At 40.6% G+C, this 17,618-nt stretch overlaps 1 protein-coding gene across 50 annotated transcripts in view; it reads right to left on the bottom strand.

Moving 5' to 3' along the window:
- TTLL5 (tubulin tyrosine ligase like 5) overlaps positions 1–17,618 on the bottom strand; it is a 295,613-nt gene that overhangs the window by 247,084 nt on the left and 30,911 nt on the right. For all 50 annotated transcript variants that reach the window (XR_010123769.1, XM_054448025.2, XM_054448030.2 and 47 more), the window contains 3 exons: positions 9,649–9,731; positions 1,849–1,918; positions 1,204–1,288 (listed from right to left, as the gene is read on the bottom strand). Coding sequence is in view for 49 of the 50 variants with exons in the window: in XM_054448025.2 (XP_054304000.2) it covers positions 1,204–1,288; positions 1,849–1,918; positions 9,649–9,731 (238 nt within the window). In the remaining variant the exon portion in view is untranslated. The remainder of the gene's footprint in view (positions 1–1,203; positions 1,289–1,848; positions 1,919–9,648; positions 9,732–17,618) is intronic.

The raw sequence follows: 17,618 nt of genomic DNA, 5'->3' as shown, positions 1-17,618 counted from the left end.
CTTCTTCCAATGTGGCCCAGGGAAGCCAAAAGGTTGGACACCCCTGCTCTGTATCAAAGGCACTATGCATAAAAAGAACTTCAGGGCAAACTAGTTGGCTAATACAAAAATTTAGTTTTGTTGGGGGGAAGAACACAGCATAGTAGTCACACACTTATTTTAAACAATTTAAAGGGTTTATGAGAACAATTACCTATAAAATTCTATGGCTATAGGAAAAAAAACTTCAAAATATAACAACTTGAACTTAATCTCATAAGTCACATTACCTTAAAACTTAGAAAGCACCTCAACAGGCCAGGTGTGGTGGCTCACACCTGTAGTCCCAGCACTTTGGGAGGCTGAGGCGGGCGGATCACAAGGTCAGGAGATCGAGACCATCCTGGCTAACACGGTGAAACCTCGTCTCTACTAAAAATACAAAAAATTAGCCAGGAATGGTGGGGGGCACCTGTAGTCCCAGCTACTCAGGAGGCTGAGGCAGGAGAATGGCGTGAACCCAGGAGGTGGAGCTTGCAGTGAGCCGAGGTCACGCCATCTCAAAAACAAACAAAAAAAAGCACCTTAACAAAAAGAGAACAATGTATGTACAACCACTGTAAAGTAACTTGCATGTTAAGGAAAAAAAAAAAAAAAAAAACCTCAATTAATACCTTCTAAATACGAGAGGGCATGAAATTGTCTGAGCCCTGAGCTCTGGAGTCAGATCCATGAGGTCAAATCCCCATTCCACTTCTCCCACCTCTAAATCTGTTTCCTCAACTGCAAAAATGCATCAACTAAAAGGTTGTTGCAAGGATGAAAATAAATGCCTGGCATATAATAGGCAAATAAAGGCAGGATTTTATTTTTCTTTCTACATCTATCCTGAAGAACAATGGCAAATTATCTTAATATCCTAGGAGCTTCATAACAATTGTCACTGCAGGAAAATACCATATGATCCTGGATCAGTGCTGGGGAAAATGTTTATGCACCTTATGTGTGGACATGCAGTGAGACTACAGACAAATAAGCCTAATTTCTGAAGTTCTTTTTAGGCATACTGGCTTTGATGTTATAGAGCACAGCAGCTGAGGAGGTGGATTGCATCTGTAAGCAGTAATGACAAGTGAAAACAGCATGATCTGATTTAATAAACTTGTTAATGGGTCAACTCTTAATATACCCACCCAACCCCTTCACCCCCAAACAGCTTCTTACCTAGCCAATCCTTCTTCATAGAGATAGATGACAAGAGGATCATAGGAAGTCACGAGCACATAGAGGCGCACGTCAAACTTGAAATCTAAAAAAAAAAAGTTTGTATTCACAAAAAAAAACTAAGTTCATTTGTTTCCTGTTACAGAATAAACAACGAAATCAAGAAACATGAAAAAAAGAACATTCCTCCTCTCCACATGAAACACACACTGCTCACACACCTTAACTTTGGAGGATAACTAATAATTATACTATATAATTGTACCGTATACATATTATGTATATAGTACATAATAAAAACAGTATAATGTATATACATTAATATAACTGTAATGTATATACATTAATATAACTGTAATGTATATATAATGCATACGTGTATGTCATTTTCATATATATTAATTACTGCACAATTTTCATACATATATTACTATATAACCTATAAAGCACTTTCTCTTATATTGTCTCATTTCACCTTCAAATAAATCCCGTGAGATAGGTAAGGAATCTGCTGCCTTTCTGGAGCCACACATGTCAAGAATTTCACAACAGTACAATAAAGACTTACTAGAGAAGGCTATGAAAAGCTTAAAAAGTTTAGCAAAAATCTGGCCCAATTTGGTCAAGGGCCTAATCACAACTCACCATCTATGAGCAGGGGGTTGTTAATGTAACGGGAGACCAGAATGTTCTCTTCCAGGGAAATCTGGTTTGGCTATTGAGTAAAGAGAAAGAATGAAAGAGTAGAAATACACAGGAATCCTAATTTACAATAAGGGAGCAAAGTTCTTAACCTTTAAAGAAATGGTAAGGTGGAAAACTAAAATTCTGGTTAAAGTTTCCTCCAAGGTACCCATATATTAAGTTGGCCATATAATATCACTTCTATAACACTATAGCCATCCAATTACGATGCAGGAAAAATAAATTTACACAGTACCTCTCACATAATAAATAAAAAATAAATAAATAAGCCTAATAGCCTTAAAGATGTATATACATGATATTAAATAGTTACATGCCAAGAAAATAAGAGCCACTTTAAAAATAAATGAAAACTTGCTTTCTCCCTAAAGTATAATGGAAATTTAAAAATACTGCTACTATTCTCAAATGAAGGCTTTCATTAACATGTTTAGAGAATTTACAGATCCACAATGGATCCTAGCATTTCCTCTGTAAAATGAGATAGGGTGTTTAATTGATTCACTTAAGGGTATTTGCTAAGCAACTGTATGCAAAGAGTAAATAAGATCTTTAAAAGATTTCTTCAATGAAAAACAGTTTATACAATAAATAGAAAAGTACTGTGGACACTGCACATGGCACTGGGGATACCATGATGAACATAACATATATAATCTCTGCCTGGCAGATTTAAGATTCAGTAAATCCCTATCCCTGAAAAGTTTAATATTTAGGTAAAGGAACAGCAAAATATAGAATTTAAAAGAACACAAAGCAGCATTTCTATAAATACAAAATGCCAGGTTACAAAGTTAAAGTGCAGACCAATCAGGTGGGACCAGTCAGGGAAGACTTGTCCCAGAAGAGTACATGCAGAAATGAGTGGTGAAGGCTGGGAAGCACATGGTGGAGAAGAAAGGAGCCCATCAAGGGAAGATGGCATGCACCAAGCCCAGTAGAAAGGAGGGTGGGCCGATTCACAGACCTGGGGCTAAAAGACTGAATTGGGAAATTATGAAAGACATGGTTAAACAATGAGGAGGGAGGTACCCCACTGGCAAAAGGATTTGAACCCCTGGCAAAGGGAGTTTATATTTAGCATGGTGGGAAGCAGGAAATTATTGTGGATTCCAGATTAAGAAAACAGCAAGATTAAAATATCAGGGAGAAAAAAAAAAAAAAAACCTTCACATGTGATTAGATAAAGCTGGAAGTCACCACAATCCATGTAGGACAAAAGGGCTCCAAAAGGGAAGTGGTAGTGATAAGAATTAGGTTGATAATAGCTACAGTAAAAGCAACAGAACTAACCATCAACATTTGCAGAAACAAAATTTAACAAATGTACTAAACACGTGGATGTGCCAAGTGCTGTTCTAAGTCTGTTCACAGGATTATTTCATTTAATCCTCACCCAACCCCATGAGGCAGGTATATCACCATCCACATTTTACAGATTAAAAAAGAATCAGAGTGGGTTAGGGACCTGCTCAAAGTCACGGAACTAATAAACAATAGAGCAGCAACGGAATCCAGGGAGTCTTCCTCACAGGCTTCGCTTTTAGGCATTATTCTTACCTCTTCCCAATATTCTGCTCTCAAATTTAATTGTCCCCCAAATTCAAAAGTTTGTCTTTATAATAATGCATTTCCTACCCTCAATACTACTGTTTTTCATATGACAATTTGTGACCTATAATATTATACACAACCACTATGAGCAGCTCTGAAGTCAGAATGAGATTCCTCTCTCATTTCCCACTGCTGCTATCTCAAAGTCAGAACACAGCTTTCACAACACATCTCTAGGCATCATAGGAACACAATGACATCATTACTGATTCATCCCTAATGAACTTCATCATCCACACCATTTCCTGACTCCCTTACATTTCTTGATCAGCTTCTCATAAGTACTATCTCCATTTTGAATCTGCTCAATGAGAATTGATGCAATCACTGTACAGCTGCAGGCTATGTTGTAAACGTAAAATCAAACAATCGCAGCTCTCTTCCTACTAAGTAGAACCTACAGGCTACAATAAATATCTTTTCTCCACAGCAGAGAATATGCTGATAGTGGTCATCATTCCATGACACATCTAATGCCCATGCCCATTTCCTCTCCTCCCTTGCTCACCATACACATTTATCCTTTGAGTTACACGTAACATAAACCCTTACAATATTTGGGTAACTTTACTATGTGTTCTATTGTCTTTATCCCTCACTTCTATCCGCATTGGGAATTAAACTGTAGACTCCCAGAAGAAAAGAAAGGTCTGGGTATAGTTTCTTTGCACAGCGTTACAGACTGAAGAGCAACTAAGAAAAACTTTTTGATATCTTCAAGCCTGTTTCCTTTCATCAGTCCCCAGTTAACTCATTTCAAATTATTCCAATTCAAAGCTCAAACTGCCTCCCAAAGAATGCTGAAGTAGGAATCTGAATTGTTGGGAAAGTTGGAAACACATCTTTCTTTTCTAAGACAGCATCTCATTTCTTCGCCCAGGCTGGAGTCCAATGGTGTTATTGCAGCTCACTGCAACCTCCACTTCCCAGGTTCAAGCAACTGTCCTGCCTCAGCCTCCCCAGTAGTTGGGATTACAGACACATACCACCATACCCAGCTAATTTTTGTATTTTTAGTAGAGACGGGGTTTCACCATGTTGGCCAGGCTCCTGGCCTCAAGTGATAGGCCCACCTCGGCCTCCCAAAGCGCTGGGATTACAGGCATGAGCCACTGCGCCTGGCTGGAAACATATCTTTCTAAATGGACCTTAAGGTTAAAGCTCACGGTATCTGTTAAGTCATTGTAAAGGAGAATGGTATAGTGGTTAAGAGTGTCTATGCTGGAATCATGTGGACCTGAGTTACAACCTTGACTCTACCACTTACTAAGGAAATAATAACTACCTCATAGGGTTCATATATGGATTAAGTGAGATTATGTTTAGAAAGGACAGTGGTAGGCTCAATAAACATTAGTTATTATTACTGCAAACTTAACAGAATATATGTGGTTCTAATTACAAAGTCCCACAGCTCAACAGCATTCATCACTACCTGCCGCATGCCATTCTACTCAGAGTACTGAGTGGTACTATTATGAAAATTAGGAGATACATAATAATTAGGAGAATTTCTCAAAAGCTTTTAAGGAGTGACAACACAGTAGGCACTCCCGAAATACTTGTTGAGCAATGAGAAAAACAAAGGGAACCTAAGATAAAAACATATAAACAAACAGAAACAAGAGAGTGCAGAATTATATTCACAAATATAGGAGGGACTAGAGTGACCTAACACTCTCCTAACATGTGAAAGTCTCAGAGAATCAATACTGTATTTCCCATGGATCATGTGTGAGACAAGAATGACTAAACTTGACTTCCATAATCAAATTCATATCTTAATCAGAATACACCCATTCTTTCCCCTCCTTGATTTGAATATACTAAATTGGGAAAATATGGCATTTAGTCATGGTTACTGAAGGAGTGGAGCAAACACAGCTTTGTTCCTTTATGCTGTATTTCTAAAAAGCACATCCTTATGAGACCACGTTAGCCAACCAAGATGCTTCCATCTGTGGTCCACACTTCTCTTTTCAGTGTTACATAAAAGTGATGCTTTTGCTATCCTTTATCTCGTTCTCATAATGGTAAAAGTTGCTATTTGCAGAGAGTTTCCAAAAGGTTATAACTACTATAGGGAAGTTTTAGTAAGTGGCCCTCTCATTCCAGTGGGAAGAGAGGGGAAGATATTTTCATTTGGCCCTCACACCAACTCCATTCCCACTGCCTAAATCCCTCACTCACTCACATTAGTTCTGCTCCCAGACCCTCCGCCTCAGCATTCCCTCTCCTCACCCTCCTGCTTAAATCTAAAAGGAAAGCAGGCAGCAGCCTTGGAAAGAGTTACTTCATCCAGTTGGCTAATGGGTCACATATTCCATGGGAAAGGCTCCAGGCATGGAAAAGAGGGGATGGTTATGCCTTTTGTGTAAGGAGAGAGAAGAGTATTAACAACGTGGTTTGCAGGTCTGGGTAAAAGGTGGTAAAATTCCAGTTTTAGGGTAAAACAGGCATATTTTCCCATTATGTCCGCATGTTGCCAGCTCCCCTCATGCCTCCTGGCATCTTCCCAGGCTTCTGTCTGGCACTTCTACTAAATAGCAAAAAGAATCAGACTCATTCCAAAGCTTCACAAAGAGGGAGGGGGAAGGCAAAAGGTCCTGCCAAGTACTTTGATCTATGCAGGGGGTCTCAAGGGATTCAGCCCAGGGAGAGGTGGGAGGGAGAAAAAGACTCTTACATAGCCTGCCAAACACATTCTCTAAAGACATGTCACCCCGCTGAGATTCGGCATCCAGGGAAGAGTTAGGGTGCACGGTTCTCGGCTCCACCAAGGAAAGTTTAACTTTTCTATCCTTTATGATGCTAGCTTTAAAATAACAAATCACTAGGGCAAAAGAGCATTCCAAAAGAAAAAAGTCCCAGATGAACTGGGAATAGATCCTATTCTTTTTGACTCATATCTAAGAAAATAAAAAGCAAACTTGTACCATAGCTGACTTTCAATAGCAATTCCATTTGGCAACTAAAACCTAAACCCAAACTAGTGCCGTCTATGAGATTCAAACAACACTGGAGCTCCTGGCACAGAGCTGAAGGAAAAGCTGTTGGAGAGGGGCCTTCAACACCAACGTCAGAGCAGAGACAAGAGGAGACAGAGCCAAGGCATATGACCATGGCCTTATGTCACAGGAGACTCAGGGTAAAAGGCCTCCAGAGTGGCCTAGGCCAGGTAACAGAAGTTGCAGCCAATGCCTGGGGCTGTAGCAGTTGCTCTATCAAAACCAGATCCTATATTTCTTTGGCATGAAGGGTCTGGCCATCATTGTTTACAGTACTGTTTTGAGTCCAGACCGAATTTAAGGACTTTCCAATGTGAAAGATCCCTCAGAAAGTTAGTTTCTACACATATGGCAAACAGCTCAATGTGAAAAGACAAGTGGGGAATTTAAGATAGGGTTCTGGTCCCACATACAATATATCTACCTACCCCTGCCCTTCCAGAGTTCCAGTGGAAGGACAGAAAGAATACTTTCAAAAGAATGAAATGATATCAAAGCTAGGAAAAAGTAAAAGAAGCCAGAAAAGTCCAAAAGAGATAAGAGTGATCTTCCCAAGGAGGCTCCTGCAAATTTCCAAGCTTGTAGTCAACAAACATGAAGATCAGGGATCAGCCAAGGAACTAGAATCAGATAATTAACAAACAGCATTTGGAACAGTGAAGCCAGGAGATGTGTGGGTGCAGAAATCTGATAGAGTAGAACTTGAGGCTACCTTATCCCCAGTACACACAAAAAGGAAAAGAAAGGTAGCTCTGCCCAAGAGGGAAATCACCAAAATCTTCCTCTACATTCACAATATGGCCCACTCTATTTTGGCAGGGTGGAAGGGGAGTGCTTCTCACCATGTCCACCTAAAGTAAAGCCTGAGAGTCGACATGTTTTGCCCTTACACAAAATTCACAGTCAGCCTCTTCCAGGGAGAAGATATTAGGAAAACAGTCCTACACAACCACAGTAGAAACCCAGACCAGCTGCCAGTTTCATTCAGTCTAGTCTTTTGTTCATAAATATGGTCCAACACGTAAGGATCATCAAAACTGAGAAAATCCAATAGCAGGGGAAAAGACAATCCCAATAAAATTCAAGGACAGAAGAGAACTTTACAAAAATTTCCACTGGTATCCTCAGAAGGACAGGCAGGCAAACTGCATCCATTATGCAACAAAAGGTTGTTATTTGTAAATAAAAATAAAGCAAATCAGAATATGAGTTTCTGGAAATCAACCTATGATACCCAATATAAAAATATAGTAGATGAATGAATAATAAAATGGATAAACCTCAACCTGTGATCTAGAAGATGGGAAAAGAATTAAAAATGAGAGAAAAGTTAACATGAAGGAAAGATCCAGAATGCCTCAAAAAAGAGTTCTAACAGCGGAGACAAATAAGAAGATAACTTTCCTTAAAGAAAAACACCAGTTTCCAGACTGAAAGTGCCTGCCAAATATCCAGGAGGAAGAATAAAAAACAGGTCCAGGCTTAAATCCTGGTTAAATTTCAGAATCCCAAAGTCTGTCACCAGCAGCAGCAAATCCATATGGGTGGGTCTGCAGCAACTCACTCATTGCCTCCTTGCAGGAAAGAATTGTCTGAGGGGCATAAGGCAGAGTGAGAGACAAAGGCAAGTTTTAGAGCAGGAGTGAACATTTGTTGAAAAGTTTTAGAGCAGAAATGAAAGGAAGTAAAGTACACATGGGAGACGGCCAAGCAGACAACTTGAGAGATCCAAGTGCCTGTTTGACCTTAGACTTGGGGTTTTATAAGTTGGCATGCTTCCAGGGTTTTGTATCTCTCCTCCCTTGATTTTTCCATGGGGTAAGCTGTCTGCATGTGCAGCGGCCTGCCAGCACTTGAGAGGGGCCTCATACACAGTGTGTTGGCTGCAGCTGTGCACCTGCTCATTTGAAGTGTTTTTGCCTTACCAGTCGAGTGTTCCTAGAGGAAGGTCATATACCAGTTAAACTTCATCATTTTGCTTCTTAGGGGACACGGTTGAGCCTACTCGCCCAACTCCTGAGATCTTACTGGGAAATGGCTGATCACCAGCTTCAGGTGTTTTCTATTTGTTGGGAGCCTGCCTTTCCTTGGCATCTGCTGCTACCAATTATTATTTTAGAGAGACCAGTTTAACAACTGCCTGACCATCACCTGATGATCACCTGACACTCCTTGGTGGTAGCGGGGGGCCCTCTCATGCCCAGCTCATGTCTGCCTAGCTACCTATCCTAACATTTCCCCCTTCAGGAGTCCAAGAGTTTGTTTCCACTGAGTTTAAATGTTTTACTCAACTTATAGATAAAATAAAGAAACTGAATCATAGTTACTGAAGAGACTCTGTTATTAATGTTTAAAACATAAACATAAAAACTAATCAAACAAATGTGCAAGGGAGGGTGGGACATGATGTAAATGCAATAAATGCCAAACTGGGAATTAACAAATACAATGTAATGTCAATGAAAGAAATATAAATCAACGAAAGTTACTAACTACTATTACAAGTCCAGGGAGTGAGACCGGTAGGGATTTTATTTACCACATATATGTATTCCATTTAAGACACCTTTTAATGAGAATTTTGCAAAGAACCAAGATATTGCTAGCTTTTGAAAAAACAGGAGAAATGAGAGGAAGAAGGGCAGAAAGAGGAAAGGAAAGAGGAAGGAAGGAGGAGAAAGGAGAAGCAGTAGCAGTAGCGAGGATGCCATACCAAATTAAGGTTCACTTGTTTGATAACCTTGAGAACAGAACCCACAGTTCTGCTCACAACAGACACTAAACACATATGCTATCAATTAATACTTGGTATGTAGGAATTAACATCACAATATGCTAAAAGTAGAAAAGGTACCTCTTTTCTACTGAAACAACAGGTTGCCCTCCCCCAAAATCTGATCAAGTGTCTTTTTAGCCATGGAGTAACTGCTGGTGCAGAAGATTCCTGCCAGTAAGGCAAACAAGTCAAGTTATACCTACCCTTAACTCACTTCTGAATGCAGATTTAAGAAGAGCACACTTGCTCTTAATGAAATGGAACTATATTAGTAACCAATACAAAGGGTGAAGGAGGAAAGAACAAGTGAGGAAAGAGGTTTGCCATCTGCTGCATACTTACATTGTTGATCAGGTAGACGCCCCGCCCCCTAGAAGATGCCACTGGTTTTACTATCCAAGGTCCCCGGTCCTTCGAATATGAATCTGCTCAAAATATTGGGAGATAAAAAAGACAGGAAACAAAGAAAAAGAATGAACTTGAGTTTATTATATCAACTTTCAAAAAGGGTTATCTACTCAGGAAACCCAAAAATCTTACAAATTTCTAAGTGTTGGGCAGTAACTAAAATTACCTGTATTTTTGGACTTGCCTTAAAAATAAAAATAGAGCGAGGGAAGGAGGGAGGAGAAAAGAGGACAGCAAAATCACTCCCATAGTAATTTCTTCCACCATTTCCCCTCTTCTTTTCTTTTCTTTTTTTTTTTTTTATTTTAAGGCAGGGTCTTTGCTCTGTTGACCAGGCTGGAGTGCAGTGGTGCTTCCATAGCTTATTGCAGCCTCAACCTCTGGTGCTCAAACAGTCCTCCCACCTCAGCCTCCTGAGTTGATGGGACTACAGGCATGGGCCACCATGCCCAGCTAATTGTTTTTAACTTTTTGTAGAGACAGGGTTTCTCTATGTTGCCCAGAATGGTCTTGAACTCCTGACCTCAAGCAATCCTCCCACCTCAGCCTCCCAAAGCGCCAGAATTACAGGCATAAGCCACCATGCCCAGCCTCCCCTCTTTCTTGAACGAAAAGATGAAAACAAAATAAGGCAAATATCTGGATGTTAGTCTATTACTGTCACAAAGAATCATCATGAATCTTTGAAATGCTTATGTCTGTTAACTAAAGGACCTCAGGCAAACAGTGTCCAATGTAAGCCAAAATCTAGTGCTTATAATACAGCTACTTTCCTTAAATATTTCCACGAGCTTATAAAAAAAAAATTCACTGTAAATCAAGCAATGTACCAGTGGAGGGGAAGGACAATCATTTACAAGTGATTAAAAGGTGCCATTTGTCCTGTTCCTTTCCCAGGTTCAGCTTTACACTTTAAATCCCTTTGGAGCATGAAAAGAGAAAGCAGACAACTGACACTAAGCCTCCCAGAGGCTTGCAAGTGGTCTGAGGAAAAGCAGCTCTGTCTTCCACTTAGGGAGTGTCAGAAGTCAGGGGAGAGAAGCAGGCTAGAGCTCTCAGTGCTGCTGATTCTCACATCCCAGACTGGAGAGAGAGCACTGGTCCCAACTGTGCCTCTTCCACTTTTGATGAAATATGTCAGATGGCAGCAGTCAGTACTGTTTCAAAGCAGAGATGGGATGAAAGGTAAAAATTGAGAGAATTTTTTGTTTTTGGTATTTTTCTTCAATGAAGGAAGAGAGAAAGGGAAGGAATAGTGTGGGGAAATAAATCAAGCAAATCCAAATGTTTCTGAGCAGATGTCACAAAGACTTCCTTTTTCCAAATTGCCTAGGTTGCTGTGCGCCAAGATATCAGTCCCAGTTTATCTAGAATACAACACCATAAACCTAAGAAAGTTCCCTATAGTTTCTGGTTGGACCTATTAAGAGGCAAGTCCTTTTCTAGGGCTCCAGTATCAGAACAAGACTTTCAGATACTGGAGTCCTGAAGTTTTGCACACTTCCCTCCACCCTGCATTTGGGCCTTCAGAAGGAGCTCTCTAGGCTCAGCTCCTTTTCCCAGATGACTTGCCAGCAACTACTTGTCTCCTTTTCTTTCCTCTCCCTCTGACATGAGCCAGTCTCTTCAAAGCCTCCCACACAAACTTGACTTTGTCAATGCCACAAACCATTTCAGCAGGAGGAAAAAAAGAGATCTTTTGTCCACTCTCCCCCATCTTCCTCTGCCTTTTCCCTTGATGCAGAATTAACAGAATTAGAAAAAATTTAATGTGCCGCACAGAATTTAAAACTCTGTGAGCAATTCTACCTCTAGAACTATAACCTCTAGTTCTACTCACACATGTGTAAAATATTGCATATATAAGATTTTCAATGCTGTGTTATAACAGCAAAATATTAATTAAATACACTACAATACATCTATATGAAGGGTCGGCAAACTATTTTTGTAAAAAGCCAGAGAATAAATATTTTAGGCTTTGCAGGCCATGCAGTTTCTGTGGCAGTTACCTAACTCTGCAATTGTAGCTTGAAAGTAGCCATAAACAATATGTAAGCAAAGGGGTGTGGCTGTTTACATAAAATTTTATGTATGAACACTGAATTTCATATGATTTCTACATGCCACAAAATTTTATTCTTCTTTTGATTTCTTTCCAACCATTTAAAAATGGTCCTTAGCTTGTGGGACACACAAAAACTGGCAGAAGACCAATTTCACTCAAGGGATATAGTTTGCAGACATCTAATCTACACAATGGAATATTAAGCAGACACACAAAACAAGAATATTATTAATGAACTGATATGGAACGATCTTGAAGATAGCCTGTTAAATGAAAAAAACAGAAAGTGCAGGGCAATGTATGTTATATACGCCCATCTGTTCATATACACACACGTTATTTGCTAGTAAATGCAAAGAATATCTCTAGAGGGTATGTAAAAAACTAGTAACACTGATCATCTCTGGGGAGGAAAATGGGATGACTGAGGAACAAGAGGAGAAAAGAGTCTTTTCACTGATGACTGTTTTGGAATTTCTTTTGTACCATGGGAATATATTACCTTTCAAAAAACATAATTTATAAGTCCTGCTATAGAAGACATATTTATAGTTATATATGACAAAAAATTAAATTTCCATAAAGTGAGGCCACTGAATATATGTATGTGTATTCAGTTTATATATTTTTTTCACTTTGCCATTTTCCCCAGATACTGAGCAGACTGAACAGAATGCCTGAGCAAGAGGCTATTAATATTAAAACAAAACAAAAAATAACAAAACTTTCCAAATGTCACTCATTCAATACCTCTAAGTATCTAATCTGTGTCCATCAGTTTGCTAGGTGTGGGGCGCACAGTATTAAAAAATACAGTCTTTTCCATCATGAAGATTAGACTAGCCGAAAAAACAGACATTGAACAAGTAATTACAGGCAATGAGAGTTATAAAAAGGAAGTACAAAGTTCTACAGAAATGTCTAAGAAAACGACCAGGCTAGTTATTAACAGGCTCACTCACACCTGTAATCCCAGCGCTTTGGGAGACTGGGGAAGGAGGATCCCTTGAGGCCAGGAGTTCGAGACCAGGCTGGCCAACATACTGAGACTGTCTCTATGGAAAATAAAAAAATTAGCCAGGCATGGTGGTGTGTGGCTGTAGTCCTAGCTGCTTCTAAGGCTGAGGTGGGCAGATTACTTGAGCCTAGGAATTTGAGGTTACGGTGAGCTATGATTACCACAGCCTGGGTGAGAGAACAAGACCCTGGGGAGGGAGGGGAGGAGAGGAGAGGGGAAGGGAAGGAAGGAGAGGGGAGGGAAGGGGGAAAGGTAGCAAGGGGGGAAGGTATGGGAGGGAAGTGGGGGAGGGAAGTCGGGGAGGGGAGAGGAGGGCAGGGCAGGGCAGGGAAGGGAAGGGGTCAAAGCTGTCTGGAGACAGTGCCCTCTACTTTGTGAACTAGGCTTATCAGAAGTTAATGCTTCTGGCTATTGGGGGAACCACCATCAATATTTCAACATACGTTCTTTTCTATTTCCCTAAGTGTCGGCCGGTCTGAGAAATAAAGGGAAAGAGTACAAAAGCGAGAAATTTTAAAGCTGGGTGTCCAGGGCAGACATCACATGTTGGCAGGTTCCATGATGCCCCCTGAGCCGCAAAACCAGCAAGTTTTTATTAGTGATTTTTAAAGGGGAGGGAGTGTACGAATAGGGTGTGGGTCACAGAGATCACATGCTTCCCAAGGCAATAAAATATCACAACGCAAATGGGGGCAGGGTGAGATCACAGGACCGGGCAAAATTAAAATTGCTAATGAAGTTTCATGTCCCACTGGGCACGCATTGTCACTGATAACGTCTTATCAGAAGACAGGGTTTGAGAGCAGACAACCAGTCTGACTAAAATTTACTAGGCAGGAAATTTCCTCATCCTAATAGGCCTGGGAGCGCTACGGGAGACCAGGGCTTATTTCATCCCTTATCTGCAACCATGTAAGACAGACATTCCTAGAGTGGCCATTCTAGAGACCTCCCCCTAAGAATGCATTCTCTTTCTCAGGGCTGTTCCTTGTTGAGAAAAAGAATTCAGTGATATTTCTCCTATTCACTTTTGTAAGAAGAGAAATATGGCTCTGTTCCGCCTGGCTCTCAGGCACTCAGACCTAATGGTTATCTCCCTTGTTCCATGAACATCACTGTTATCCTGTTCTTTTTTTCAAGGTGCCCAGATTTCATATTGTTTAAACACATGCTTTACAAACAATTTGTGCAGTTAACGCAATTATCACAGGGTCCTGAGGCAACATACGTCCTCAGCTTATGAAGATGATGGGATTAAGAGATTAAAGTAAAGACAGGCATAGGAAATCACAAGAGTATTGATTAGGGAAGTGATAAATGTCCATAAAATCTTCACAATTTATGTTCAGAGATTGCAGTAAAGATAGGCGTAAGAAATTATAAAAGTATTAATTTGGGGAACTAATAAACGTCCATGAAATCTTCACAATTTACATTACTCTGCCATGGCTTCAGCCAGTCCCTCTGTTCGGGGTCCCTGACTTCCCACAACATCTGGCTGGGCGCAGTGGCTTATGCCTGTAATCCCAGCACTTTGGGAGGCCGAGGTGGGTGGATCACCTGAGGTCAGGAGTTCGAGACTACCCTGGCCAACATGGTGAAACCCCGTCTCTACTAAAAACACAAAAATTAGCGAGGCATGGTGCACATCTGTAATCCCAGCTACTCAGGAGGTTGAGGCAGAAGAATTGCTTGAACCCAGGAGGCAGAGGTTGCAGTGAGCCAAGATTGCGCCATTGCACTCCAGCCTGGGCGACAGAGTAAGACTGTCTCAAAAAAAAGAAGTTAATGCTTCTTCTGGTGCTTCACTATGATTAAAATCCTAAATGTTCTTGAAATTCTAAATATCAAAGACTGTCTTTCATGCTAGGCTTTTCTCCTTGATTTGTGATATTTTCAGAACAAGGATTGTTCTCTTTTTCAGGTTCTAAATGTGTGGGTAGGAAGCAAGAAAAATCAGAGGCAAAGGCCGGGCAGTCTCGCTCAGGACCCTCTGCTTCAGGATGAAGATGTACTAAACAGGCTCCCCAGTTCTTTCAAGTGCTTTCCAGTTCCTACAGTGGCAGCAGGCTTGGTCTAACAGAAACAGCAATGAACCTGGAGTAGAAAGATCTGAGTTGTCATTCTGGCTTTTCAAGTATATGACTCTAGAGGTAATTTGCTTAAATCACCTAGTCTTATCCTTAAAATGAGATTTGTAAAATTTAGCCTGATTTGCTAAGATCTCTTATAATTCTGAAATTGTAATTCTACAAATTTACCCATTGCTTTGAAATCTAGTCATCTGTAATTAGTTGGCGGACATGAAAATTCACGTTAGAATCACTTCTCAGTCTCCCTTACAACTAGAGATGGCCACAGAGCCCAGTTCTGGGGAAAGTTTTGCTTTTCTGATACTGGTACCACCCCATCTTCTTTGTTGCTTCTTTCTTCCTTCTGCTTAGAAAGCTGTCCCCTTGAGGGGAATGGCTGGAGTTAGCAACAGATCCTTAGTCACAGTCTTCAGGGTCACAGACCTCTAATTCTATTCTACTAAATACTGTAATTGGCAGTGATGGCAGGAGCCTAGATAGACCAGTGTGCCATGTATTCCAACCCCTACACTCAAATTACTGAGAACATTTTGGGGAGTACCCAGGCTTTCACATCTCTGGAGACACTGATTAGTCTCTAGGCTATATCTTTATAGGTTTTCGCTTATTAGAACAAAAAGCTATACATTCATGAGATCACCTTGGCTGGTGTCTCTAGTGTTTTTAGGCAATCCTCATGTCCAATCCTTATCAGTTCTCTTTCAAAGGCCCTGCAGAGGCTATTCCAATCCCTTTCTGCCTTTTTAGACATCCACCCATCCCCAGGCCCCTCACTCCTGGCATAAGACCTCATCAACCTGTTCACCAAGAAGGCTAGGAATTTGTAACATAAACCTATTTACCTGCTTTCCTCTCCATCTAAAATGTTATCTGGGTCATCAACTTAGCCTTCTTCCTTCTCCTCTTTCAGGAGACACATGCCCACTTCTCTTTCTAATGCTCACCCTTCTACTGGGGTTCTTGATTTAACCCTCTCCTGCCTCCTCTGAGACCTCATTCCCTTGTTCCTCTTCAATCTCCCTTTCCTCTCTGATTCTCTGTGGTGCTGCTTCTTTTTTTCTCTCCCTTAGTAATCACACCCATCTCCATACTGCAGTTTCCAGAATCTACATCTCTGGCCAGAACTCAAAGCTGCTCTTACAACTGCCTGCAAAACACACTACCTGGATGCCCCATCGACATCCAAATTCATACCTTGTCCAAAATGTAACATTCCTCTACCCCTTTAACAGCTCCTCCTTTGCCTTCCTGGTTACATTCCCTGGTTAAAAACCCAATGGTCTTCCTAGCTTCTCACACTCAAACCTTAGGATGCCTCTTTGACCCCCGCCTTGCTCCCCATACACAGGCAGTAACGTTTGTTCTTGCACTCTTTCTACTCATACCTATCCATTTTATCCACATCACTGCAGTAACCTTCAAAGAGACCACCAGTTTCTTCTCTCTGCTTCAGCCGACTCATTTCACATAGTTATTTTTCTAAAGGCCAGTCTGTTTATGGTGTCCCTTTCCTTCCAAAAAAATTTCCTATTGCCCACACTCAATTAAGCACTGGAGGGCCAGAACATAATAATATTAATTAGTATTGTTTAACTAATACTAATTAATAGTAGTTATTAATAACATAACTACAACTTTAGTTAGTAGTTAAACAAAACATACTAAAAGTAAAATAGTAAAACATAGTAAAAACATAGTAGTATTAATATAGTTAGTAGTTAAACATAACTACTACTAATACAAACGTAGCCTGAAATAGGAAATAGTATTAAACATTTATCGAGCCACCCCTGTCAGACACTATCCCAAGTGATTTCCACATACTAACCTACTTAAATATCTTGACAACTTTGTAAGGTTAGCACTAGCAATACTCCCATTTTATAGATGTGGACATTAAGGCACACAGAAGTTGGAGTAACTTGGCTAAAGTCACATAGCAAAAAATTTCTCGACTACAAATTTGCAGCTTTGAGTGCACTGAAGCTCTGAAGTTGATTCATTTAATTAGTGCTCTATGTGACCCACTGCAGAGCCATCTGTGGGCAAACAATGAATTGCCAACCAATGGCCCCAGCTAGAGCAACAAACGCTATTAGATAAATGGTGAAGCAGGCGTTCCTGACGAACTGCTGGTCTCCTTTGCCAAAAGACGAACAACCCACTAGGTGACCCAGAGAGACTGGCAAGCCTAACAGGTTAAAAGAATCAAAAGTCAGGAAGTTTAGAGATAACTCTCTCTTCTCCCCATGCTACTTCGTCTATCCATAAAACAGACATAGTCTCTTTCTTGGACTTCTTGGGAGGAAAACTGTCCTCTCTGTGTGTCTCACCTGATGTTCCTCATGGGAGAAGTGACTTCTCTCACACTGATGCTACTGGGGAATGGTCATTGCATGCACGCTGCCCAGTGCCATTAGCAATGAAGCACAGAGACGAAGAGCATGGCCTCTGAAGCCAAACTGCCAGTTTGAACCCTAACTCTATCATTTGCAAGCTGCATAACTCATGGAAAGTTTCTTAACCAAACTGTACCTTAGTTGCCTCATCTAAAATACTACCAGAGTAGAGGTGCCTACTAGAAAGTAAACATTCAGTAAGTGTTAGCTATTACCACCGTAATTTGGACTTTCACAAGAGACCTGCCTCACATCTCATCTGTACTCATGTCTCTTCTGTGCATTAAGCCTACTGAGTCAGGCTCTGCCCCTGTGGAGGAAAGCCT

This window comes from Pongo pygmaeus, chromosome 15 (genome assembly GCF_028885625.2).
Source record: "Pongo pygmaeus isolate AG05252 chromosome 15, NHGRI_mPonPyg2-v2.0_pri, whole genome shotgun sequence".
NCBI lineage: Eukaryota > Metazoa > Chordata > Mammalia > Primates > Hominidae > Pongo > Pongo pygmaeus.
The sequence above is the reverse complement of the archived record's forward strand: the minus strand, read 5'-3'. Positions and strand labels throughout refer to the sequence as shown.